Here is a 24,722-nt window from a genome sequence, read left to right on the forward strand (position 1 = left end):
GGGAGACATTCTATCCAGACAACTCTATCGTACGTGTCGTGGGGGGCGTGGCTTGTTGGTCTGTTATCCGCCATCTTACTGGAGGCAGCAGATCAACGAGAAAATACGCGGTCATGTGAGTGGAAGGTTCTCTGGTGTGCAAGACAGGAGCGTGAGGTGCTACCCCTGCGACACATGTATGACTGGGAAATACGGGGACGGTAATGACTGTGACACACGGGGAGCAGAGGGGACACTAGTGACTGTGACACGGGGAGATGAGGGGACAGTAATGACTGTGACACACGGGGAGCAGAGGGGACACTAGTGATTGTGGCATACTGGGAGATGAGGGGACACTAGTGACTGTGACACACGGGGAAATGAGGGGACAGTAATGGCTGTGACACACAGGGAGATGAGGGGACAGTAATGACTGTGACACACAGGGAGATGAGGGGACAGTAATGACTGTGACACACGGGGAGATGAGGGGACAGTAATGACTGTGACACACAGGGAGATGAGGGGACACTAGTGACTGACACACGGGGAGATGAGGGGACAGTAATGACTGTGACACACAGGGAGATGAGGGGACAGTAATGACTGTGACACACGGGGAGATGAGGGGACAGTAATGACTGTGACACACAGGGAGATGAGGGGACACTAGTGACTGACACACGGGGAGATGAGGGGACAGTAATGACTGTGACACACGGGGAGATGAGGGGACACTAGTGACTGACACACGGGGAGATGAGGGGACAGTAATGACTGTGACACACAGGGAGATGAGGGGACACTAGTGACTGTGACACACGGGGAGATGAGGGGACACTAGTGACTGACACACGGGGAGATGAGGGGACAGTAATGACTGACACACGGAGAGATGAGAGGACACTAGTGACTGACACACGGGGAGATGAGGGGACACTAGTGACTGACACAGGGAGATGAGGGGACAGTAATGACTGACACACGGAGAGATGAGGGGACAGTAATGACTGTGACACACAGGGAGATGAGGGGACACTAGTGACTGACACGGGGAGATGAGGGGACAGTAATGACTGTGACACACGGGGAGATGAGGGGACAGTAATGACTGACACACAGGGAGATGAGGGGACAGTAATGACTGTGACACACAGGGAGATGAGGGGACACTAGTGACTGTGACACACGGGGAGATGAGGGGACACTAGTGACTGTGACACACGGAGAGATGAGGGGACAGTAATGACTGTGACACACGGGGAGATGAGGGGACACTAGTGACTGTGACACAGGGAGATGAGGGAACAGTAATGACTGACACACGGAGAGATGAGGGGACAGTAATGACTGTGACACACGGGGAGATGAGGGGACAGTAATGACTGACACGGGGAGATGAGGGGACACTAGTGACTGTGACACACGGAGAGATGAGGGGACAGTAATGACTGTGACACACGGAGAGATGAGGGGACGGTAATGACTGACACACGGGGAGATGAGGGGACACTAGTGACTGTGACACGGGGAGATGAGGGGACAGTAATGACTGACACACGGGGAGATGAGGGGACAGTAATGACTGTGACACACGGGGAGATGAGGGGACAGTAATGACTGTGACACACGGGGAGATGAGGGGACAGTAACGACTGTGACACACGGGGAGATGAGGGGACAGTAACGACTGTGACACACGGGGAGATGAGGGGACAGTAACGACTGTGACACACGGGGAGATGAGGGGACAGTAATGACTGTGACACACGGGTGTTTTTATCTTGGGGGTGTTCTGTAGACTCGGGGTGCCTCTCATCAGATCATGTCCACGCTGTTCCCATCGCTCTTCCCACAAGTCACGGAGTCGCTGTGGTTTAATCTGGATCGTCCGTGTGTAGACGAGAATGAGTTACAGCAGCAGGAGCAGCAGCACCAGGCTTGGGTGAGTCCACAGCCCGGGCCCCGCTCCCCAGACCGCGCTCCACAGCCCGCACTACGCTCCACAGCCTGCACTCCACTGCCCGACCCGCACTCCACAGTCCACACCACGTTCCACAGCACAGCCCGCACCAAACTCCACAGGCCGGCCCGCTCCACAGCTTTCACCACGCTCCACACCACGGCCCGCACTCCACAGCCCGCACCACCCTTCACACCACGGCCTGCACTCCACAGCACCCACCACACTTCACAACACGGCCCGCACTCCACAGCCCGCACTCCACTGCCCGACCCGCACTCCACAGCCCACACCACCGCCCGCACCACACTCCACAGCCCGGCCCACGCTCCACAGCTTTCACCACGCTCCACAGCTCGGCCCACTCCACAGCCTGGCCCACGCTCCACAGCTCGGCCCACTCCACAGCCTGGCCCGCGCTCCACAGCTCGCACCACGCTCCACAGCTCGCTCCACAGCTCACACCACGCTCCACAGCACGGCCCGCACTCCACAGCTTTCACCACGCTCCACAGCACGGCCCTCGCTCCACAGCACGGCCCTCGCTCCACAGCCCGGCCCGCACTCCACAGCCCGGCCCGCACTCCACAGCTTTCACCACGCTCCACAGTACGGCCCGCACTCCACAGCCCACACCACACTCCACAGCCCACGGCACCACTCGGCTCTGTTTCTATATACTCTAATGTGCTTCTCCCACAGCTGCAGAGCATCGCAGAGAAAGACAATAACCTGGTGCCGATTGGGAAGCCGGCCTCGGAGGTGAGAGCTGTGAAAATGGCTGGGGGTCTATATTGTAGGCTGCGCTGACCTCTCCTGTGCCTGATATGGGGGGATCCATCCTCCGAGGACAGAACAGGTCCCGGGAAAAGCGGCAGCCGTTCTCCGGCACGTGACACTCATCATTGTCTGAATAGTAGATTATGGTAATGGTGCCCCCTTGTGTTTGCAGCCCTATGATGAGGAGGAAGAGGAAGACGATGAGGATGATGAGGACAGCGAGGAGGACTCTGAGGATGACGAGGACATGCAGGACATGGATGAGATGAACGACTACAACGAGTCTCCGGACGATGGCGAGATCGAAGTGAGTGGACGCCGATCCTGTGCTGACGCTGTGAGTCCAGGACTGATATCTATCCTCATCCTCAGGCCGACATGGAGGGAGCGGAGCAGGACCAGGACCAGTGGATGATCTGAGGCCCCTGCACACGGCGGCGATATAATGTGATGGAGGCGCGGGGGCTTGTCTGCTGCATCCACCCATACAGAAGGAGCCCAGAACTGTGCTGATACTATCCAGCCGAGGGGGCTGCATCCATGGGATATGTATAGTACTGACTAATGAGCAGGCGATGTGGGGCCCCCATTATTTGTTGTCTTGGGGCATTGCTGATGTTATTTATTGATTTTATAATAAATGTACATTTTCTTTTTTACCTGCTCGACACTTCTTGTTTACTCTGAGGCTGCGTCATTATTTATCACTGGCTGTAAAATCCCACACATTGCGGAGCCTGCGGGAGAGCTCGGGCGCAGGGGCCGGAGCCAGCCGGAGAGCGCGGGGGCCGGAGCCTGCGGGAGGGCTCGGGCGCGGGGGCCGGAGCCTGCGGGAGGGCTCGGGCGCGGGGGCCGGAGCCTGCGGGAGGGCTCGGGCGCGGGGGCCGGAGCCTGCGGGAGGGCTCGGGGGCCGGAGCCTGCGGGAGGGCGCGGGGGCAGGGGCCAGAGCCTGCGGGAGGGCTCGGGGGCCGGTGCCTGCGGGAGAGCTCGGGTGCGGGGGCCGGAGCCGAAGTCTGCGGGAGGGCTCGGGGGTGGGGGCCGGAGTCTGCGGGAGGGCTCGGGCGCGGGGGTCGGAGCCTGCGGGAGAGCTCGGGGGCCGGAGCCTGCGGGAGAGATGGGGCGATCATACAGTCCTGCTCATCGTTATTGGCAGCCATGAAGTGTAACTACATAATGTGGAATATTTCCTGGACAAAAATGAATTAAGTGAAACAGTTTTTTGTATAGAGACTCGTGTTAAATAGAAAAGAGCAAATGGAAAACAATAATTAAAAACAAAAAACAATGGGAGGGAAAAATAGAAAAACCTAAAGCTGCTGTCACTTGTATTGGCACCTTTACATTAATGTAGTATAGAAACACATTTTGACCTGTGGTAAATCAGCAAGGAGATTCACCTGTGATTAATTGTCGGTGCCCGTGTGACATGAATTAGCCCATGAATGATGACTTCACTGTTTTAAAAAGCCACATGGTAGGCTCTGTTCCTTTGTCACAATGGTGAAGACAAAGGCGCTCCTGCGGACATCAGAACAGGAGTTAGCCAATGAATGATGACTTCAGTGCCCTATGGGTAGGACATCAATGTATAAGCAGTGGACAACTTCTTCAATGAAAATGAATGACTTGAGGAAACCACAAATGTGATATTCTGGCGACCACTGGCTTACACTGAGAAGTCATATACTGGGGACAATCAAATGTCTGCAAGCTTGTATTAATGGCCCACAGTGCTAGTTATTGGCCATCCTCAGCTGGACCGTTGTGGAGACTGTTGCTCATTTTAACCTACAAGGGGTTAAAAGAGCAAAAAAGCAGTAAATTCAGTAAGCACAGATGAAGCAAGTGGTTTCTGTGCAGACCACCACCCTGAGCGCCCAGCCTAAGCGTGCATGGATGATGGGTGATGTGGAGTTTCTGTGTTGAATTCTGCATTAAAGGGGTCTTGGGGGCATTTTTAATTGTAATGCATGTATTTGGGGTTAAAAATCATTTTTGCGATTCGGTTTTATCAAAGGTTTGCACTGTTTGCCTTCTTTAGCCGCAATGCTGCACTGTCTATTGCTGGCTGCAGAATGCGTGATGTACCATGTGTGAGCGCCTCCTGAGCGCGCCGAGAACTGGAAGACGCGGCTCCCATCTTATGTTCAAATGTCAGAAAGACGCAAATACTTTTGACCACTTGAGGCCGGGACTGGAGCAGAGGAGCGCTTGTCAGCCCCCGGCCCGACATGCAGTGGCACGATGCACTTATCACCCTGCTGGCACTGCAGAGACGGCGGGCAAGGATAAGCGCTCCATGGAGGAGCTGAAGATTAAATGTCCCATTATTTTAGATGAGGCGGCGGGTTGGTGTTACTGTGAGGGACATTATGTGGCAAAGGGGGGAAATTGTGAAAGGGAGCACAGTATTGCGAGTGGCAGTGAAGTGGGGGGGCTTTATGCACAAAGGCAGTGAGAGGGCATATTATGGAGAGGGGTAGAGTGGGGGGGGGGAAATATGGAGAGGTGCAGTGTGGGGGGGATATGGACAGGGGTAGTGGGTGATATTATGGAGAGGGGCACTGACCGGCCTCCTATTTTACATAATGCATCTAGTAGTGCGGGGCTAGGTAACATAGGCGGCAGGTCAGTGCAGGCACAGTGAGCTGTCATAAGAACATACAAAAGAATATGTAATCAGAGCACCAGATAGAGCGCCCCCCACAGGCCGCCCTGGAGCAGGAGCATATCATTATCTCCAACCTAAAAGTAAAGATTACATAAGAACCACAGGACGGCTTTCATCCCCGCAGGTATCATATTAATCAGTGTCGTGTCACCCACCTGACAGTGTATGTGGTGAGCACAATCCTGCTGACAGCGGCGCTTTAAGGGCACAGTGTGGGGAAGTGCTGCTGTAGACTGAGAAGAAGGAATCTGCAGAGACAGCTCTGGGCGTGAAATCCCATCATGGCTTCTGCTCTACACGGAGACTAAAGTGATGGGAACGACTTCAGAAGACGTCTATGAACAGAAGATATACAACTCATCTGTGTTTCCCTCTGCTGGAAAGAAAACAAATCCATAAATGGTCACAATGTGCCCTCTGACACCCCTATATACAGTAAAGCACTATGTCAGCTCTGCTACATCAGCACTGACCTGGCAGGGTATGTGCACACGATCCGGACAGGCGGTATACTCTATGCTGCGTCCAGAGCGCGGCATTATATGCACGCAGGTGAGTCCGCATGTGCTCATTGAACCATTCCCCGCATCCTATACATTGCACTGATCTAATTTCAGCGACTCCGCAAGAGACACTGAGATGCTGCGGTCTGGAAAGACGCTCCACATATCCGGGTCCACGCAGGAGCACGGAGACACATAATGGACATGGGATTAAGAAATCCCATCCACTTTGCTTGTAATGTGGAACGCTGCGGTTTACATGTGCTCTGCGTCCAATCGCAGCGTTTACTGACCGTGTGCACATATCCATACACAGACTCTTGGAATTCTCCGTGCGCCCTCTGCTGCATAATGTGAGTACTGCAGCCATCTATGCAGACCGAACCATTCTCTGTACGGGGAGGGGGGGTGCTCGCTACATCTCTCCATTGCTCTCCACTGCCTGGTGAGGTTGATTAAACTTCCACGCACCAATCGATCTAATAAACCTTTTCGTGTATATTATCACCGGGGGCTGCGGTCGTGGAAAGATAAATGTCAGGGTGTAATATTGTGAGGGAGCAGTGGTATCGCCGGGAGGAAGGAGGCGGCTGCGGCGGGGCCGGAGAGCGCAGTCTACACGTGGCCGGGGAGCAGCGCGGAGCGCGGAGGAGGCTGCTGGGGGTTGTGGTGCCGCTGCCCGAGGCCCAGATGAGGCTGAAGATGGCGCCTCCCCTGGTATGTAATAACTGCTTATAATACACCAGTAATGGGCTGAGGGCCACGTCACCCGCCATAACTGCAGGGCTGGTGGCTCTGCACAGCATCAACTATCGTCAGTGAATGATGGGGGCAGTAGTTATGTAGGATTGTTATTATTTACAGCCTATATATGGTTTGGTGATGTAATATCTGTGAGCTGAGTGATGTCATTGCTGCGGTGCAACCTGTGCACTGATAACGGGGGTCCCAGGCTGTAAATTGTAGTAGTTGCCATATACAGTAAGGTCACAGGTCAGCGTGTAATAAAGGGTCTAATCATGTGACCGGCCCTAAATCACATGCATCAGTACTGGGTATAAGGGGCCTGACCATGTGACTGCCCTTATATAGCACATGGTGGTACTGGGTATAGGGGTTGGACCATGTGACCGGCCTGTGCAGGTCCCAGCATGATGGGGCTTGTAGTAGTCCCGATCATTCCTGTAGACTCTGCTAGATCAGCCCTGGGACGGTTTGAGGCCTCCGCCTGCTCCTCCGGGGGGAGGTTACGTAGATCCCAGACACGTTCTGTCCATGGAAATGTCACTTCCCCCTATGAATAATGCTTATGTTATACTACTCCTACTGATTGTGTCACATTTTTTTGTCTTTCAGGAGCCGCACGGTCTGATGTTTGGTTGAAGCTGTGTACAAGGTGTGTATGGTCCTCTGATAGCTCCTCTGGGCAGGTCTGTCAGCATGATGGGGGTTGTAGTACTCCTGATCATTCCTGTAGACTCTGCGAGATCAGCCTTGGGACAGTTTGAAGCCTCGTCCTGCTCCTATAGGGGGAGGTTATAGGAGTCCCAGACACTGGTTATGGTATATGGACATTATAAGACCCCACCCTGTATAGGACATCGGTGCTTATTATTTATTCTTCTTCAGAGGTATCCACCGTGATGCAACAAAAATGGGAAACTGCAGAATGTGCACAGCGCTGATCCAGGTCACGTGCAGCAGGAGGACGCAGAACAGATCCTATAAAGCAGACTGTAAGATGATGAGCACACGCAGGTCTGTCAGCATGATGGGGCTTGTAGTAGTCCTGATCATTCCTGTAGACTCTGCAAGATCAGCCCTGGGACAGTTTGAAGCCTCGTCCTGCTCCTATAGGGGGAGGTTATAGGAGTCCCAGACACCACCTCCTATTAATGCTGATGTTATATCATTCCCCCCCCCCATATCAATGGTTGTGTTATACCTTTCACCCTGATTGTCTCACTTTTGTTGTCTTTCAGGAGCCACATGGTCTGATCTGGGGGTGAAGGTGTGTATGGTCCTCTGGTAGCTCCTCCGGGCAGGTCCCAGCATGATGGGGCTTGTAGTAGTCCCGATCATTCCTGTAGACTCTGCTAGATCAGCCCTGGGACGGTTTGAGGCCTCGTCCTGCTCCTCCGGGGGGAGGTTATGTAGAGTCCAGACACCTTCTGTCCATGGAAATGTCACTTCCCCGTATGAATAATGCTCATGTTATACCGCTCATCTCCCATCCCCCTATGAATAATGCTTATGTTATAGTATTCATCTTTGTTTCACATTTGTTGTCTTTCAGGAGCCGCACGGTCTGATGTGGGGTTGAAGCTGTGTACAAGGTGTGTATGGTCCTCTGGTAGCTCCTCCGGGCAGGTCTGTCAGCATGATGGGGGTTGTAGTACTCCTGATCATTCCTGTAGACTCTGCGAGATCAGCCTTGGGACAGTTTGAAGCCTTTTCCTGCTCCTATAGGGGGAGGTTATAGGAGTCCCAGACACCACCTCCTATTAATGCTTATGTTATACCATTCACCCCCCCCCCCCCCTCCAATCATGGTTGCGTTATACTTTTCATCCTGATCATCTCACGTTTGTTGTCTTTCAGGAGACGAACGGTCCGATGTGGGGGAGAAGCTGCGTACAAGGTGTGTATGGTCCTCTGGTAGCTCCTCCGGGCAGGTCTGTCAGCATGATGGGGCTTGTAGTAGTCCTGATCATTCCTGTAGACTCTGCTAGATCAGCCCTGGGACGGTTTGAGGCCTCGTCCTGCTCCTCCGGGGGGAGGTTACGTAGATCCCAGACACGTTCTGTAGGATGGGAGTAGAAGTCCCGGGTTTGGTGGGGGGCGGTGGAGGAGGTACGTGTTCTTCACTGGTGCAGATTTTCAACTTTTCTCCAACTAGTGAAGGTTTTTGCTGTAATGTGTTTGGAAAGGAATAAATCAGACTGACTTGCTGCAGTCTTTATGGCTTATTTCTGTACACTCATTTAGTAACTGGTCAATTAAAGGGAATGTATTACAACTTTTATTTTCTTATTTTATTTTTAAAATAAATACATTTTTGCTATATATAAATATATATTACATATTTACATTACTGCTTTTCTCAGCCACTGGGGGGCGACTATTTGCAAGTGTCAGGATGACCCTTCATACTGCGCAGGCTGCTGTCAGCGTCTGACCCGTCGCCAATGCTGTGGCTGGTCCGGCCGGCAGCGGTGAGAGCGGCAGCCAGACATCGTCCTACTAGAGTAACTGCCTGACCTGCTCTCACTGCTGGAAGAAGACTTTATACTGATGAATAATTTACATTGTGGAAGAATTGCGTATAAGGCAGAGGGTGACGCCATTTAAATTCTTCTGTTAGCAGGAAAGCCGGAATCAGCTCTTCCGGCCGTCGTCAGTGACGGTGTCCACATCTCTATCATCAAAAATATAACTCTAGGATCCTGAACTTCATCCTCCCTTATCCTTTTGCATATGGCCAGAAGGGGACGAGCCATCACACATGGAGCAGATCCCGCCCACTTTTACTGCAGTTGTAAGGTGAGCTAGCAGTACACTAGGTTTTCATGGTAAATGTCAGCAGCTGCTCCCCCTAGTGTCCAAAAGTGGAAAATATCAAAACATTTTCATTTTACACCATTAAATGTAAATATTTAAAACATTAAAATGATAGTCCAATAAATATCTCTTTAATCCCCAAACCACTTTATTAGCTTTATAAAACATTCTCCCCCATTATTTTTTTTTTTTTTCCCATTTACTTCCTGTGCCGCCTGGTGTGTGGGGTTTTCACATAGGACTCTCCTGCAGGATGGCCCTGCAATCACTCTCCTGCAGGATGGCCCTTGCAATCACTCTCCTGCAGCCTCTCCCACCTTCCCCAGGAACTGTACTCTGTTGTGGCGTTGCGGTCTCTTACCCCATCTTCTGTCACCGCTCCGTCATAATAACTTTAATTATTAAGTGAATGGTGTAAAGCAGTTGGAAAATAAAAGCTCCAGATTTTCCATTTTTCAGTGGAGCGCCTATCGTAAGGGTCTATGGACAAAAAGGTAACGAAAGCGATCTGCAGCTGCAATGTGCAAGATCCATGTGTTTTTGTTTTTTTTTGTTTGTTTTTTTCTTCTTCTGTCCTAAATGGATTGACATCTCCGGGACTGGAGATGTCGATGTCGCTCTAATATGTCCGTATTATTAATGATTGTTTTCTAACAGGAGGACAAGCGACGATGATGGACGTGATCCTTGCTTTAATGTCTGATCAACAAAGAACTGACAACGAGGAGTGGCTATAATGTGAAGGAACAGATTGCACCAGTGCTAATGTAACCTGTACTGAAGCTGTAGATGTTACCGGGGTCTATAGATATTATCGCTATCATGTGAGGGTCCTAAGTCCTGGGCTCGGCCGATGACTGCAGGGGTAGTGACCCCAGAATGCTGCGGCCTGTTCTGGGGGATCGGGCTTCGCCGTTGGACAGTGTGACCCATTTATATTTTGCAGGTTGTAAAATAAAATCTGTTTGCTGATGTTCTTCATTTGGAGTCTGATGCTTTAATCTCGTCTCTGGAGTTTCGTCATCACGGCCGCTTCTTCCTAAGCCTCTGTTCATACTGCATTTGGTCCACATGTCTGTACTTTCCGTCTGAAATAAACAGGACTGGGGCAGAATAGCAGATGAGGCCAGGACTTTAATGAGGCCGACAGAGCCGCTGCCCGGCCTCTGCTGGCTACAAATGTGCAGTCGACCTCAAGAAGGCAGAAGCTGCCGATCCAAAGGAAACACCGAGCATAAATGACTTTGCTGTCGTAAAGGCTCAGATTTTTCAGGCAAAAGCTGCGATGCAGCCACTGACTTGTGGCCCAAATTCAATGTGAACATAACCAAAGGCGGCGTCGGCAGGCTGGGAGTAGTGTGGTTTTATTTTCTGAACAATGCACGGTTTTGCTGTAGATAAAAGTCTGTACTGTGGCTGCAATGTGTAAATACTGCCTGAAGGTCCAGCATACGACACTGGAGGGATGATCTTAGTAATATTAAGAGATGCGTGGCCCCTGCGCTCATGTGGGCTGCGCGCACTGACCGGGCGATCACACCGGTTGAAGCTGGGACTTGCTGCCGTAATGTCGGTGAATCCGGCTGCATGATGGCCGCTGCCTGCCGTCCGATCCTTCTCTGGAGAACGCTTGCATCTTTCACCTTTCAGGAAGCTGCGGCGACGGTGGACAGGAGGGACGTGTTCTGGTCACTGCGGTGCTTTTGTGCTGTGAGAATACGACCGTTTATACCCAGATGCTCGGCTCTGACATATAATGAGCCGCAATGATCAAAATCCTAGGATTCCTGCACATTTACCACATCCCGACCTGCAAACCTCCAACATTGGGAAATGGGTACATGTAGAACGCACCTCAGCCCTACTGCACAGCTCCGCGGCTGACACGGGGGTCCGAGGCGACAGCCCCTGCTGTGATACTGATGAAGTAATGTTGAGATGTGTCTACACAACGGAGCGGACCAGAGCATGTCGTGATCTGCACAATAAAGCGGACCAGAGCATGCCGTGATCTGCACAATAAAGCGGACCAGGGCATGCCGTGATCTGCACGACGGAGCGGACCAGGGCATGCCGTGATCTGCACGACGGAGCGGACCAGGGCATGCCGTGATCTGCACGACGGAGCGGACCAGGGCATGCCGTGATCTGCACGACTGAGCGGACCAGGGCATGCCGTGATCTGCACGACGGAGCGGACCAGGGCATGCCGTGATCTGCACGACGGAGCGGACCAGGGCATGCCGTGATCTGCACGACGGAGCGGACCAGGGCATGCCGTGATCTGCACGACGGAGCGGACCAGGGCATGCCGTGATCTGCACGACAGAGCGGACCAGGGCATGCCGTGATCTGCACGACAGAGCGGACCAGGGCATGCCGTGATCTGCACGACAGAGCGGACCAGGGCATGCCGTGATCTGCACGACAGAGCGGACCAGGGCATGCCGTGATCTGCACGACAGAGCGGACCAGGGCATGCCGTGATCTGCACAACACAGAGGACCAGGGCATGCCGTGATCTGCACAACACAGAGGACCAGGGCATGCCGTGATTCTTTACACACAGACCATGTGCTGTACAGTATATAGGGCCCCGTGTCCTGTACATTATATAGGGCCCTGTACTCAGTACTGTACAGTATATAGGGCCCCGTGTCCTGTACATTATATAGGGCCCTGTACTCAGTACTGTACAGTATATAGGGCCCCGTGTCCTGTACATTATATAGGGCCCTGTACTCAGTACTGTACAGTATATAGGGCCCCGTGTCCTGTGCATTATATAGGGCCCTGTACTCAGTACTGTACAGTATATAGGGCCCCGTGTCCTGTACAGTATATAGGGCCCTGTACTCAGTACTGTATATAGGGCCCCGTGTACTGTACTGTATATAGGGCCCCGTGTCCTGTACTGTATATAGGGCCCCATGTCCTGTACAGTATATAGGGTCCCGTGTCCTGTACTGTATATAGGACCCCGTGTCCTGTACAGTATATAGAGCCCCGTGTCCTTTACTGTATATAGGGCCCCTTGTCCTGTACAGTATATAGGGCCCAGTGTCCTGTACAGTATATAGGGCCCCGTGTCCTGTACTGTATATAGGGCCCCGTGTCCTGTACAGTATATAGGGCCCCGTGTCCTGTACAGTATATAGGGCCCCGTGTCCTGTACTGTATATAGGCCCTGTGTACTGTATTTAGGGCCCCGTGTCCTGTACTGTATATAGGCCCTGTGTACTGTATATAGGGCCCCGTGTCCTGTACTGTATATAGGGCCCCGTGTCCTGTACTGTATGTAGGGCCCCGTGTCCCGTACAGTATATAGGGCCCCGTGTCCTGTACTGTATGTAGGGCCCCGTGTCCTGTACAGTATATAGGGCCCCGTGTCCTGTACTGTATATAGGGCCCCGTGTCCTGTACTGTATATAGTGCCCCGTGTCCTGTACAGTATATAGGGCCCCGTGTCCTGTACTGTATATAGGGCCCCGTGTCCTGTACAGTACATAGGGCCCCGTGTCCTGTACTGTATATAGGGCCCCGTGTCCTGTACAGTATATAGGGCCCCGTGTCCTGTACAGTATATAGGGCCCCATGTCCTGTACTGTATATAGTGCCCCGTGTCCTGTACAGTATATAGGGCCTCGTGTCCTGTACAGTATATAGGGCCCCGTGTCCTGTACAGTATATAGGGCCCCGTGTCCTGTACAGTATATAGGACCCCGTGTCCTGTGCAGTATATAGGGCCCCGTGTCCTGTACAGTATATAGGGCCCCATGTCCTGTACAGTATATAGGGCCCCGTGTCCTGTACTGTATATAGGGCCCCGTGTCCTGTACAGTATATAGGGCCCTGTACTCAGTACTGTACAGTATATAGGGTCCCGTGTCCTGTACTGTATATAGGACCCCGTGTCCTGTACAGTATATAGGGCCCCGTGTCCTGTACAGTATATAGGGCCCTGTACTCAGTACTGTACAGTATATAGGGCCCCGTGTCATGTACTGTATATAGGACCCCGTGTCCTGTACTGTATATAGGGCCCCGTGTCCTGTACAGTATATAGGGCCCAGTGTCCAGTACTGTATATAGGGCCCCGTGTCCTGTACAGTATATAGGGCCCCGTGTCCTGTACAGTATATAGGGCCCAGTGTCCTGTACTGTATATACGGCCCCGTGTCCTGTACAGTATGTAGGGCCCAGTGTCCTGTACTGTATATAGGCCCTGTGTACTGTATATAGGGCCCCGTGTCCTGTACAGTATACAGGGCCCGTGTCCTGTACAGTATATAGGGCCCCGTGTCCTGTACTTTATATAGGGCCCCGTGTCCTGTACTGTATATAGGGACCCGTGTCCTGTACAGTATATAGGGCCCCGTGTCCTGTACTGTATGTAGGGCCCCGTGTCCTGTACAGTATATAGGGCCCCATGTCCTGTACAGTATATAGGGCCCCGTGTCCTGTACAGTATATAGGGCCCCGTGTCCTGTACTGTATATAGGGCCCCGTGTCCTGTACAGTATATAGGGCCTCGTGTCCTGTACAGTGTATAGTGCCCCGTGTCCTGTACAGTATATAGGGCCTCGTGTACCGTACAGTATATAGGGCCCCGTGTCCTGTACAGTATATAGTGCCCCGTGTCCTGTACAGTATATAGGGCCTCGTGTACCGTACAGTATATAGTGCCCCGTGTCCTGTACAGTATATAGGGCCCCGTGTCCTGTACAGTATATAGGCCCCGTGTACTGTAGATAGGGCCTCGTGTCCTGTACTGTATATAGTGCCTCGTGTCCTGTACAGTATATAGGGCCCCATGTCCTGTACAGTATATAGGCCCCGTGTACTGTACATAGTGCCCCGTGTCCTGTACAGTATATAGGGCCCCGTGTCCTGTACTGTATATAGGCCCCGTGTACTGTACATAGGGCCCCGTGTCCTGTACTGTATGTAGGGCCCCGTGTCCTGTACAGTATATAGGCCCCGTGTCCTGTACAGTATATAGGGCCCCGTGTCCTGTACTGTATGTAGGGCCCCATGTCCTGTACAGTATATAGGCCCCGTGTCCTGTACTGTATATAGGACCCCGTGTCCTGTACTGTATATAGTGCCCCGTGTCCTGTACTGTATATAGGGCCCCGTGTCCTGTACAGTATATAGGGCCCCGTGTCCTGTACAGTATATAGGGCCTCGTGTCCTGTACTGTATATTGGGCCCCGTGTACTGTACTGTATATAGGGCCCCGTGTCCTGTACAGTATATAGGGCCCCGTGTCCTGTACAGTATATAGGGCCCCGTGTCCTGTACTGTATATAGGGCCCCGTGTCCTGTACAGTATATAGCGCCTCGTGTACTGTACAGTATATAGGGCCCCATGTCCTGTACAGTATATAGGCCCCATGTACTGTACATAGGGCCCCGTGTCCTGTACAGTATATAGGGCCCCGTGTCCTGTACTGTATATAGTGCCCCGTGTCCTGTACAGTATATAGGGCCCCGTGTCCTGTACTGTATATAGGGCCCCGTGTCCTGTACTGTATATAGTGCCCCGTGTCCTGTACAGTATATAGTGCCCCGTGTCCTGTACTGTATATAGGCCTCGTGTCCTGTACAGTATATAGGGCCCCGTGTCCTGTACTGTATATAGTGCCCCGTGTCCTGTACTGTATATAGGCCTCGTGTCCTGTACAGTATATAGGGCCCCGTGTACTGTACATAGGGCCCCGTGTCCTGTACAGTATATAGGGCCCCGTGTCCTGTACTGTATATAGGGCCCCGTGTCCTGTACAGTATATAGCGCCTCGTGTACTGTACAGTATATAGGGCCCCATGTCCTGTACAGTATATAGGCCCCATGTACTGTACATAGGGCCCCGTGTCCTGTACAGTATATAGGGCCCCGTGTCCTGTACTGTATATAGTGCCCCGTGTCCTGTACAGTATATAGGGCCCCGTGTCCTGTACTGTATATAGGGCCCCGTGTCCTGTACTGTATATAGTGCCCCGTGTCCTGTACAGTATATAGTGCCCCGTGTCCTGTACTGTATATAGGCCTCGTGTCCTGTACAGTATATAGGGCCCCGTGTCCTGTACTGTATATAGTGCCCCGTGTCCTGTACTGTATATAGGCCTCGTGTCCTGTACAGTATATAGGGCCCCGTGTACTGTACATAGGGCCCCGTGTCCTGTACAGTATATAGGGCCCCGTGTCCTGTACAGTATATAGGGCCCCGTGTCCTGTACTGTATATAGGCCCCGTGTACTGTACATAGGGCCCCGTGTCCTGTACTGTATGTAGGGCCCCGTGTCCTGTACAGTATATAGGCCCCGTGTCCTGTACAGTATATAGGCCCCGAGTCCTGTACAGTATATAGGGCCCCGTGTACTGTACTGTATATAGGGCCCCGTGTCCTGTACTGTATATAGGGCCCCGTGTACTGTACATAGGGCCCCGTGTCCTGTACAGTATATAGGGCCCCGTGTCCTGTACTGTATATAGGGCCCCGTGTCCTGTACTGTATGTAGGGCCCCATGTCCCGTACAGTATATAGGGCCCCGTGTCCTGTACTGTATGTAGGGCCCCGTGTCCTGTACAGTATATAGGGCCCCGTGTCCTGTACTGTATATAGGGCCCCGTGTCCTGTACTGTATATAGTGCCCCGTGTCCTGTACAGTATATAGGGCCCCGTGTCCTGTACTGTATATAGGGCCCCGTGTCCTGTACAGTACATAGGGCCCCGTGTCCTGTACTGTATATAGGGCCCCGTGTCCTGTACAGTATATAGGGCCCCGTGTCCTGTACAGTATATAGGGCCCCATGTCCTGTACTGTATATAGTGCCCCGTGTCCTGTACAGTATATAGGGCCTCGTGTCCTGTACAGTATATAGGGCCCCGTGTCCTGTACAGTATATAGGGCCCCGTGTCCTGTACAGTATATAGGACCCCGTGTCCTGTGCAGTATATAGGGCCCCGTGTCCTGTACAGTATATAGGGCCCCATGTCCTGTACAGTATATAGGGCCCCGTGTCCTGTACTGTATATAGGGCCCCGTGTCCTGTACAGTATATAGGGCCCTGTACTCAGTACTGTACAGTATATAGGGTCCCGTGTCCTGTACTGTATATAGGACCCCGTGTCCTGTACAGTATATAGGGCCCCGTGTCCTGTACAGTATATAGGGCCCTGTACTCAGTACTGTACAGTATATAGGGCCCCGTGTCATGTACTGTATATAGGACCCCGTGTCCTGTACTGTATATAGGGCCCCGTGTCCTGTACAGTATATAGGGCCCAGTGTCCAGTACTGTATATAGGGCCCCGTGTCCTGTACAGTATATAGGGCCCCGTGTCCTGTACAGTATATAGGGCCCAGTGTCCTGTACTGTATATACGGCCCCGTGTCCTGTACAGTATGTAGGGCCCAGTGTCCTGTACTGTATATAGGCCCTGTGTACTGTATATAGGGCCCCGTGTCCTGTACAGTATACAGGGCCCGTGTCCTGTACAGTATATAGGGCCCCGTGTCCTGTACTTTATATAGGGCCCCGTGTCCTGTACTGTATATAGGGACCCGTGTCCTGTACAGTATATAGGGCCCCGTGTCCTGTACTGTATGTAGGGCCCCGTGTCCTGTACAGTATATAGGGCCCCATGTCCTGTACAGTATATAGGGCCCCGTGTCCTGTACAGTATATAGGGCCCCGTGTCCTGTACTGTATATAGGGCCCCGTGTCCTGTACAGTATATAGGGCCTCGTGTCCTGTACAGTGTATAGTGCCCCGTGTCCTGTACAGTATATAGGGCCTCGTGTACCGTACAGTATATAGGGCCCCGTGTCCTGTACAGTATATAGTGCCCCGTGTCCTGTACAGTATATAGTGCCCCGTGTCCTGTACAGTATATAGGGCCCCGTGTCCTGTACAGTATATAGGCCCCGTGTACTGTAGATAGGGCCTCGTGTCCTGTACTGTATATAGTGCCTCGTGTCCTGTACAGTATATAGGGCCCCATGTCCTGTACAGTATATAGGCCCCGTGTACTGTACATAGGGCCCCGTGTCCTGTACAGTATATAGTGCCCCGTGTCCTGTACAGTATATAGGGCCCCGTGTCCTGTACTGTATATAGGCCCCGTGTACTGTACATAGGGCCCCGTGTCCTGTACTGTATGTAGGGCCCCGTGTCCTGTACAGTATATAGGCCCCGTGTCCTGTACAGTATATAGGGCCCCGTGTCCTGTACTGTATGTAGGGCCCCGTGTCCTGTACAGTATATAGGCCCCGTGTCCTGTACTGTATATAGGACCCCGTGTCCTGTACTGTATATAGTGCCCCGTGTCCTGTACTGTATATAGGGCCCCGTGTCCTGTACAGTATATAGGGCCCCGTGTCCTGTACAGTATATAGGGCCTCGTGTCCTGTACTGTATATTGGGCCCCGTGTACTGTACTGTATATAGGGCCCCGTGTCCTGTACAGTATATAGGGCCCCGTGTCCTGTACAGTATATAGGGCCCCCTGTCCTGTACAGTATATAGGGCCTCGTGTCCTGTACTGTATATTGGGCCCCGTGTACTGTACAGTATATAGGGCCTCGTGTCCTGTACTGTATATTGGGCCCCGTGTACTGTACTGTATATAGGGCCCCGTGTCCTGTACAGTATATAGCGCCTCGTGTACTGTACAGTATATAGGGCCCCATGTCCTGTACAGTATATAGGCCCCATGTACTGTACATAGGGCCCCGTGTCCTGTACAGTATATAGGGCCCCGTGTCCTGTACTGTATATAGTGCCCCGTGTCCTGTACAGTATATAGGGCCCCGTGTCCTGTACTGTATATAGGGCCCCGTGTCCTGTACTGTATATAGTGCCCCGTGTCCTGTACAGTATATAGTGCCCCGTGTCCTGTACTGTATATAGGCCTCGTGTCCTGTACAGTATATAGGGCCCCGTGTCCTGTACTGTATATAGTGCCCCGTGTCCTGTACTGTATATAGGCCTCGTGTCCTGTACAGTATATAGGGCCCCGTGTCCTGTACAGTATATAGGCCCCGTGTACTGTACATAGGGCCCCGTGTCCTGTACAGTATATAGGGCCCCGTGTCCTGTACAGTATATAGGGCCCCGTGTCCTGTACTGTATATAGGCCCCGTGTACTGTACATAGGGCCCCGTGTCCTGTACTGTATGTAGGGCCCCGTGTCCTGTACAGTATATAGGCCCCGTGTCCTGTACAGTATATAGGCCCCGAGTCCTGTACAGTATATAGCGCCCCGTGTACTGTACTGTATATAGGGCCCCGTGTCCTGTACTGTATATAGGGCCCCGTGTACTGTACTGTATATAGGGCCCCGTGTCCTGCACAGTATATAGGCCCCGAGTCCTGTACAGTATATAGGGCCCCGTGTACTGTACTGTATATAGGGCCCCGTGTCCTGTACTGTATATAGGGCCCCGTGTACTGTACTGTATATAGGGCCCCGTGTCCTGTACTGTATGTAGGGCCCCGTGTCCTGTACAGTATATAGGGCCCCGTGTCCTGTACAGTATATAGGCCCCGTGTACTGTACTGTATATAGGCCCCGTGTACTATACTGTATATAGGGCCCCGTGTCCTGTACTGTATATAGGCCCCGTGTCCTGTACTGTATATAGGCCCTGTGTACTGTACTGTATATAGGGCCCCGTGTCCTGTACAGTATATAGGCCCCGTGTGCTGTACAGTATATAGGGCCCCGTGTCCTGTACTGTACATGGGGCCCCGTGTCTTGTACTGTATGTAGGGCCCCGTGTCCTGTACAGTATATAGGCCCCGTGTACTGTACATGGGGCCCCGTGTCTTGTACTGTATGTAGGGCCCCGTGTCCTGTACAGTATATAGGCCCCGTGTCCTGTACTGTATATAGGCCCCGTGTGCTGTACAGTATATAGGGCCCCGTGTCCTGTACTGTACATGGGGCCCCGTGTCTTGTACTGTATGTAGGGCCCCGTGTCCTGTACAGTATATAGGCCCCGTGTCCTGTACAGTATATAGGGCCCCGTGTCCTGTACAGTATATAGGCCCCGTGTCCTGTACAGTATATAGGGCCCCGTGTACTGTACTGTATATAGGGCCCCGTGTCCTGTACTGTATATAGGGCCCCGTGTACTGTACTGTATGTAGGGCCCCGTGTCCTGTACAGTATATAGGCCCCGTGTACTGTACAGTGTATAGTGCCCCGTGTCCTGTACAGTATATAGGGCCTCGTGTACTGTACAGTATATAGGGCCCCGTGTCCTGTACAGTATATAGGGCCCCGTGTCCTGTACTGTATATAGTGCCCCGTGTCCTGTACAGTATATAGCGCCTCGTGTACTGTACTGTATATAGGGCCCCATGTCCTGTACAGTATATAGGCCCCGTGTACTGTACATAGGGCCCCGTGTCCTGTACAGTATATAGGGCCCCGTGTCCTGTACTGTATATAGGGCCCCGTGTACTGTACTGTATATAGGCCCCGTGTACTATACTGTATGTAGGGCCCCGTGTCCTGTACAGTATATAGGGCCCCATGTCCTGTACAGTATATAGGGCCCCGTGTCCTGTACAGTATATAGGGCCCCGTGTCCTGTACTGTATATAGTGCCCCGTGTCCTGTACTGTATATAGGGCCTCGTGTCCTGTACAGTATATAGGGCCCCGTGTCCTGTACAGTATATAGGCCCCGTGTCCTGTACAGTATATAGGGCCCCGTGTCCTGTACAGTATATAGTGCCCCGTGTCCTGTACAGTATATAGGGCCCCGTGTCCTGTACAGTATATAGGGCCCTGTGTACTGTACTGTATATAGGCCCCGTGTACTGTACATAGGGCCCCGTGTCCTGTACTGTATGTAGGGCCCCGTGTCCTGTACAGTATATAGGCCCCGTGTCCTGTACAGTATATAGGGCCCCGTGTCCTGCACAGTATATAGGCCCCGAGTCCTGTACTGTATATAGGGCCCCGTGTCCTGTACTGTATATAGGGCCCCGTGTACTGTACTGTATATAGGGCCCCGTGTCCTGTACAGTATATAGGCCCCGTGTCCTGTACAGTATATAGGGCCCCGTGTCCTGTACAGTATATAGGCCCCGTGTCCTGTACAGTATATAGGGCCCCGTGTCCTGTACAGTATATAGTGCCCCGTGTCCTGTACAGTATATAGGGCCCCGTGTCCTGTACAGTATATAGGGCCCCGTGTCCTGTACAGTATATAGGCCCCGTGTACTGTACTGTATATAGGCCCCGTGTACTATACTGTATATAGGGCCCCGTGTCCCGTACTGTATATAGGCCCCGTGTCCTGTACTGTATATAGGCCCCGTGTACTGTACTGTATATAGGGCCCCGTGTCCTGTACAGTATATAGGGCCCCGTGTCCTGTACAGTATATAGGCCCCGTGTCCTGTACAGTATATAGGGCCCCGTGTACTGTACAGTATATAGGCCCCGTGTCCTGTACAGTATATAGGGCCCCGTGTACTGTACATGGGGCCCCGTGTTCTGTATTGTATGTAGGGCCCCGTGTCCTGTACAGTATATAGGGCCCCGTGTCCTGTACAGTATATAGGCCCCGTGTCCTGTACAGTATATAGGGCCCCGTGTACTGTACTGTATATAGGGCCCTGTGTCCTGTACTGTATATAGGGCCCCGTGTACTGTACTGTATGTAGGGCCCCGTGTCCTGTACAGTATATAGGGCCCCGTGTACTGTACTGTATATAGGCCCCGTGTACTGTACTGTATATAGGGCCCCGTGTCCTGTACTGTATATAGGCCCCGTGTCCTGTACTGTATATAAGCCCCGTGTACTGTACTGTATATAGGTCCCGTGTCCTGTACTGTATATAGGGCCCCGTGTGCTGTACAGTATATAGGGCCCCGTGTCCTGTACTGTATATAGGCCCCGTGTACTGTACAGTATATAGGGCCGCGTGTCCTGTACAGTATATAGGACCCCGTGTCCTGTACAGTATATAGGGCCCTGTACTCAGTACTGTATATAGTGCCCCGTGTCCTGTACTGTATATAGTGCCCCGTGTCCTGTACTGTATATAGTGCCCCGTGACCTGTACAGTATATAGGGCCCCGTGTCCTGTACTGTATATAGGCCCCGTGTCCTGTACAGTATGTAGGCCCCGTGTCCTGTACTGTATATAGTGCCCCGTGACCTGTACAGTATATAGAGCCCCGTGTACTGTACTGTATATAGGCCCCGTGTCCTGTACTGTATATAGGCCCCGTGTACTGTACTGTATATAGGGCCCCGTGTGCTGTAATGTATATAGTGCCCCGTGTACTGTACTGTATATAGGGCCCCGTGTCCTGTACTGTATATAGTGCCCCGTGACCTGTACAGTATATAGGGCCCCGTGTACTGTACTGTATATAGGCCCCGTGTCCTGTACTGTATATAGGCCCCGTGTACTGTACTGTATATAGGGCCCCGTGTGCTGTACTGTATATAGTGCCCCGTGTACTGTACTGTATATAGGGCCCCGTGTCCTGTACTGTATATAGGCCCGTGTACTGTACTGTATATAGGCCCCGTGTACTATACTGTATATAGGGCCCCGTGTCCCATACTGTATATAGGCCCCGTGTACTGTACTGTATATAGGGCCCCGTGTGCTGTACTGTATATAGGCCCCGTGTACTGTACTGTATATAGGCCCCGTGTACTGTACTGTATATAGGGCCCCGTGTGCTGTACTGTATATAGGCCCCGTACATGGAGGCGGGCGGTTCTCCGCAGTGGTTGTCATGTGGGCGGAGACCTCGGTAGTTTTCACTTTCACTTTTTGGAGGAGACAGCAGTCCGGTCTGTGCCGGAGGTTCCCGAGCTGCTCCACAAACCGGCGGCATCATCATCATCCCGGGAGCCGAGGTGAGGGCGGGGGTCGGCGCTCCTCAGGGGGGGCTGGTAGTTGGGGTCCGGCTCCGGTAGATTTCAGGTGTGTGGGCGGATCTCAGCTGAGGGTCGGGCCTCTCTAGTGTGTGGGGTCTGGCGTCTCTTATCCGGGGGTCGGCGGTTCTCGGGGGTCTCACCTTCCTCCCCGGGGTTGATGTTTCTGACAGTTTAAATGTATCCAAGAAGCTTCTGTAACTACAATGTAACTATCATCAGCCAATCAGCGAGCGGGGAACGGCTCAACGGTCACTACTGATCCCTGCACTGTATATATACAAATACATACACATATATATATATATACAGCTGTCCCTGCACCGCCAGTCTCTATATATACAGCTGTCCCTGCACCGCCAGTCTCTATATATACAGCTGTCCCTGCACCGCCAGTCTCTATATATACGGCTGTCCCTGCACCGCCAGTCTCTATATATACAGCTGTCCCTGCACCGCCAGTCTCTATATATACGGCTGTCCCTGCACCGCCAGTCTCTATATATACGGCTGTCCCTGCACCGCCAGTCTCTATATATACAGCTGTCCCTGCACCGCCAGTCTCTATATATACGGCTGTCCCTGCACCGCCAGTCTCTATATATACGGCTGTCCCTGCACCGCCAGTCTCTATATATACGGCTGTCCCTGCACCGCCAGTCTCTATATATACAGCTGTCCCTGCACCGCCAGTCTCTATATATACGGCTGTCCCTGCACCGCCAGTCTCTATATATACGGCTGTCCCTGCACCGCCAGTCTCTATATATACGGCTGTCCCTGCACCGCCAGTCTCTATATATACAGCTGTCCCTGCACCGCCAGTCTCTATATATACGGCTGTCCCTGCACCGCCAGTCTCTATATATACGGCTGTCCCTGCACCGCCAGTCTCTATATATACGGCTGTCCCTGCACCGCCAGTCTCTATATATACAGCTGTCCCTGCACCGCCAGTCTCTATATATACGGCTGTCCCTGCACCGCCAGTCTCTATATATACGGCTGTCCCTGCACCGCCAGTCTCTATATATAAAGCTGTCCCTGCACCGCCAGTCTCTATATATAAAGCTGTCCCTGCACCGCCAGTCTCTATATATACAGCTGTCCCTGCACCGCCAGTCTCTATATATACGGCTGTCCCTGCACCGCCAGTCTCTATATATACGGCTGTCCCTGCACCGCCAGTCTCTATATATACGGCTGTCCCTGCACCGCCAGTCTCTATATATACGGCTGCCCCTGCACCGCCAGTCTCTATATATACGGCTGTCCCTGCACCGCCAGTCTCTATATATACGGCTGTCCCTGCACCGCCAGTCTCTATATATACGGCTGTCCCTGCACCGCCAGTCTCTATATATACGGCTGTCCCTGCACCGCCAGTCTCTATATATACGGCTGTCCCTGCACCGCCAGTCTCTATATATACGGCTGTCCCTGCACTGCCAGTCTCTATATATACGACTGTCCCTGCACCGCCAGTCTCTATATATACAGCTGCCCCTGCACCGCCAGTCTCTATATATACAGCTGTCCCTGCACCGCCAGTCTCTATATATACGGCTGTCCCTGCACCGCCAGTCTCTATATATACAGCTGTCCCTGCACTGCCAGTCTCTATATATACTGCTGTCCCTGCACTGCCAGTCTCTATATATACGGCTGTCCCTGCACTGCCAGTCTCTATATATACGGCTGTCCCTGCACTGCCAGTCTCTATATATACAGCTGCCCCTGCACCGCCAGTCTCTATATATACAGCTGCCCCTGCACCGCCAGTCTCTATATATACAGCTGCCCCTGCACCGCCAGTCTCTATATATAGAAATACATACACATATATATATATATATATACAGCTGCCCCTGCACCGCCAGTCTCTATATATACGGCTGTCCCTGCACCGTCAGTCTCTATATATACAGCTGTCCCTGCACCGCCAGTCTCTATATATACAGCTGCCCCTGCACCGCCAGTCTCTATATATACGTCTGTCCCTGCACCGCCAGTCTCTTTATATACAGCTGCCCCTGCACCGCCAGTCTCTATATATACAGCTGTCCCTGCACCGCCAGTCTCTATATATACAGCTGTCCCTGCACCGCCAGTCTCTATATATACAGCTGCCCCTGCACCGCCAGTCTCTATATATATGGCTATCCCTGCACCGCCAGTCTCTATATATATGGCTGTCCCTGCACCGCCAGTCTCTATATATACAGCTGTCCCTGCACCGCCAGTCTCTATATATACAGCTGTCCCTGCACCGCCAGTCTCTATATATACAGCTGTCCCTGCACCGCCAGTCTCTATATATACGGCTGTCCCTGCACTGCCAG

General features: G+C 52.4%; 2 protein-coding genes, 1 long non-coding RNA gene and 6 other non-coding genes across 13 annotated transcripts in view; all 9 read left to right on the plus strand.

Moving 5' to 3' along the window:
- Positions 1 to 3,384, plus strand: ANAPC15 (anaphase promoting complex subunit 15). 4 transcript variants are annotated; one of them, XM_073677073.1, is made up of 5 exons: positions 1 to 115; positions 1,784 to 1,927; positions 2,648 to 2,707; positions 2,898 to 3,032; positions 3,098 to 3,384. In XM_073677073.1, exons 2-5 carry the CDS (start codon positions 1,808 to 1,810, stop codon positions 3,143 to 3,145), a joined length of 363 nt encoding a protein of 120 aa, XP_073533174.1. In that variant the 5' UTR covers positions 1 to 115; positions 1,784 to 1,807; the 3' UTR covers positions 3,146 to 3,384. The 4 variants fall into 4 exon arrangements, with proteins under 4 accessions (XP_073533174.1, XP_073533177.1, XP_073533175.1 ...); XM_073677076.1 differs by having other exon boundaries at positions 17 to 156; XM_073677074.1 differs by having other exon boundaries at positions 23 to 176.
- Positions 3,385 to 6,454: 3,070 nt separating this feature from the next.
- LOC141264139 (uncharacterized) lies at positions 6,455 to 10,441 on the plus strand. 2 transcript variants are annotated; one of them, XR_012319804.1, is made up of 8 exons: positions 6,455 to 6,616; positions 7,256 to 7,295; positions 7,529 to 7,635; positions 7,882 to 7,910; positions 8,196 to 8,235; positions 8,501 to 8,540; positions 9,264 to 9,442; positions 10,118 to 10,441. It is a non-coding gene; the product is annotated as an uncharacterized lncRNA (long non-coding RNA). The 2 variants fall into 2 exon arrangements; XR_012319805.1 differs by having other exon boundaries at positions 9,267 to 9,442.
- Positions 7,037 to 7,167, plus strand: LOC141266301 (small nucleolar RNA SNORA9). Its single transcript, XR_012320344.1, has one exon. It is a non-coding gene; the product is annotated as a small nucleolar RNA SNORA9 (small nucleolar RNA).
- Positions 7,324 to 7,456, plus strand: LOC141266300 (small nucleolar RNA SNORA9). Its single transcript, XR_012320343.1, has one exon. It is a non-coding gene; the product is annotated as a small nucleolar RNA SNORA9 (small nucleolar RNA).
- Positions 7,652 to 7,784, plus strand: LOC141266298 (small nucleolar RNA SNORA9). The gene has a single exon (XR_012320341.1). It is a non-coding gene; the product is annotated as a small nucleolar RNA SNORA9 (small nucleolar RNA).
- LOC141266303 (small nucleolar RNA SNORA9) lies at positions 7,939 to 8,069 on the plus strand. The gene has a single exon (XR_012320346.1). It is a non-coding gene; the product is annotated as a small nucleolar RNA SNORA9 (small nucleolar RNA).
- Positions 8,264 to 8,396, plus strand: LOC141266299 (small nucleolar RNA SNORA9). The gene has a single exon (XR_012320342.1). It is a non-coding gene; the product is annotated as a small nucleolar RNA SNORA9 (small nucleolar RNA).
- On the plus strand, positions 8,569 to 8,701 carry LOC141266297 (small nucleolar RNA SNORA9). Its single transcript, XR_012320340.1, has one exon. It is a non-coding gene; the product is annotated as a small nucleolar RNA SNORA9 (small nucleolar RNA).
- Positions 10,442 to 22,241: 11,800 nt separating the features above from the next.
- Positions 22,242 to 24,722, plus strand: part of LOC141264140 (uncharacterized) — a 36,987-nt gene continuing 34,506 nt past the window's right edge. The window contains exon 1 of the mRNA XM_073676449.1: positions 22,242 to 22,362. The gene's annotated coding sequence lies outside the window, so the exon portion shown is untranslated. The remainder of the gene's footprint in view (positions 22,363 to 24,722) is intronic.

Source organism: Phyllobates terribilis, unplaced genomic scaffold (assembly GCF_046119375.1).
Source record: "Phyllobates terribilis strain yellow unplaced genomic scaffold, ASM4611937v1 Scaffold_4__5_contigs__length_816908805, whole genome shotgun sequence".
Classification (NCBI taxonomy): Eukaryota; Metazoa; Chordata; class Amphibia; order Anura; family Dendrobatidae; genus Phyllobates; species Phyllobates terribilis.

Coding starts and splice junctions, on each gene's coding strand:
- ANAPC15 (XM_073677073.1), top strand. CDS start 1,808: ATGTCCACGCTGTTCCCATCGCTCTTCCCACAAGTCACGGAGTCGCTG. Junction 2,708..2,897: donor TTGGGAAGCCGGCCTCGGAG/GTGAGAGCTGTG, acceptor TTGTGTTTGCAG/CCCTATGATGAGGAGGAAGA. Junction 3,033..3,097: donor CGGACGATGGCGAGATCGAA/GTGAGTGGACGC, acceptor CCTCATCCTCAG/GCCGACATGGAGGGAGCGGA.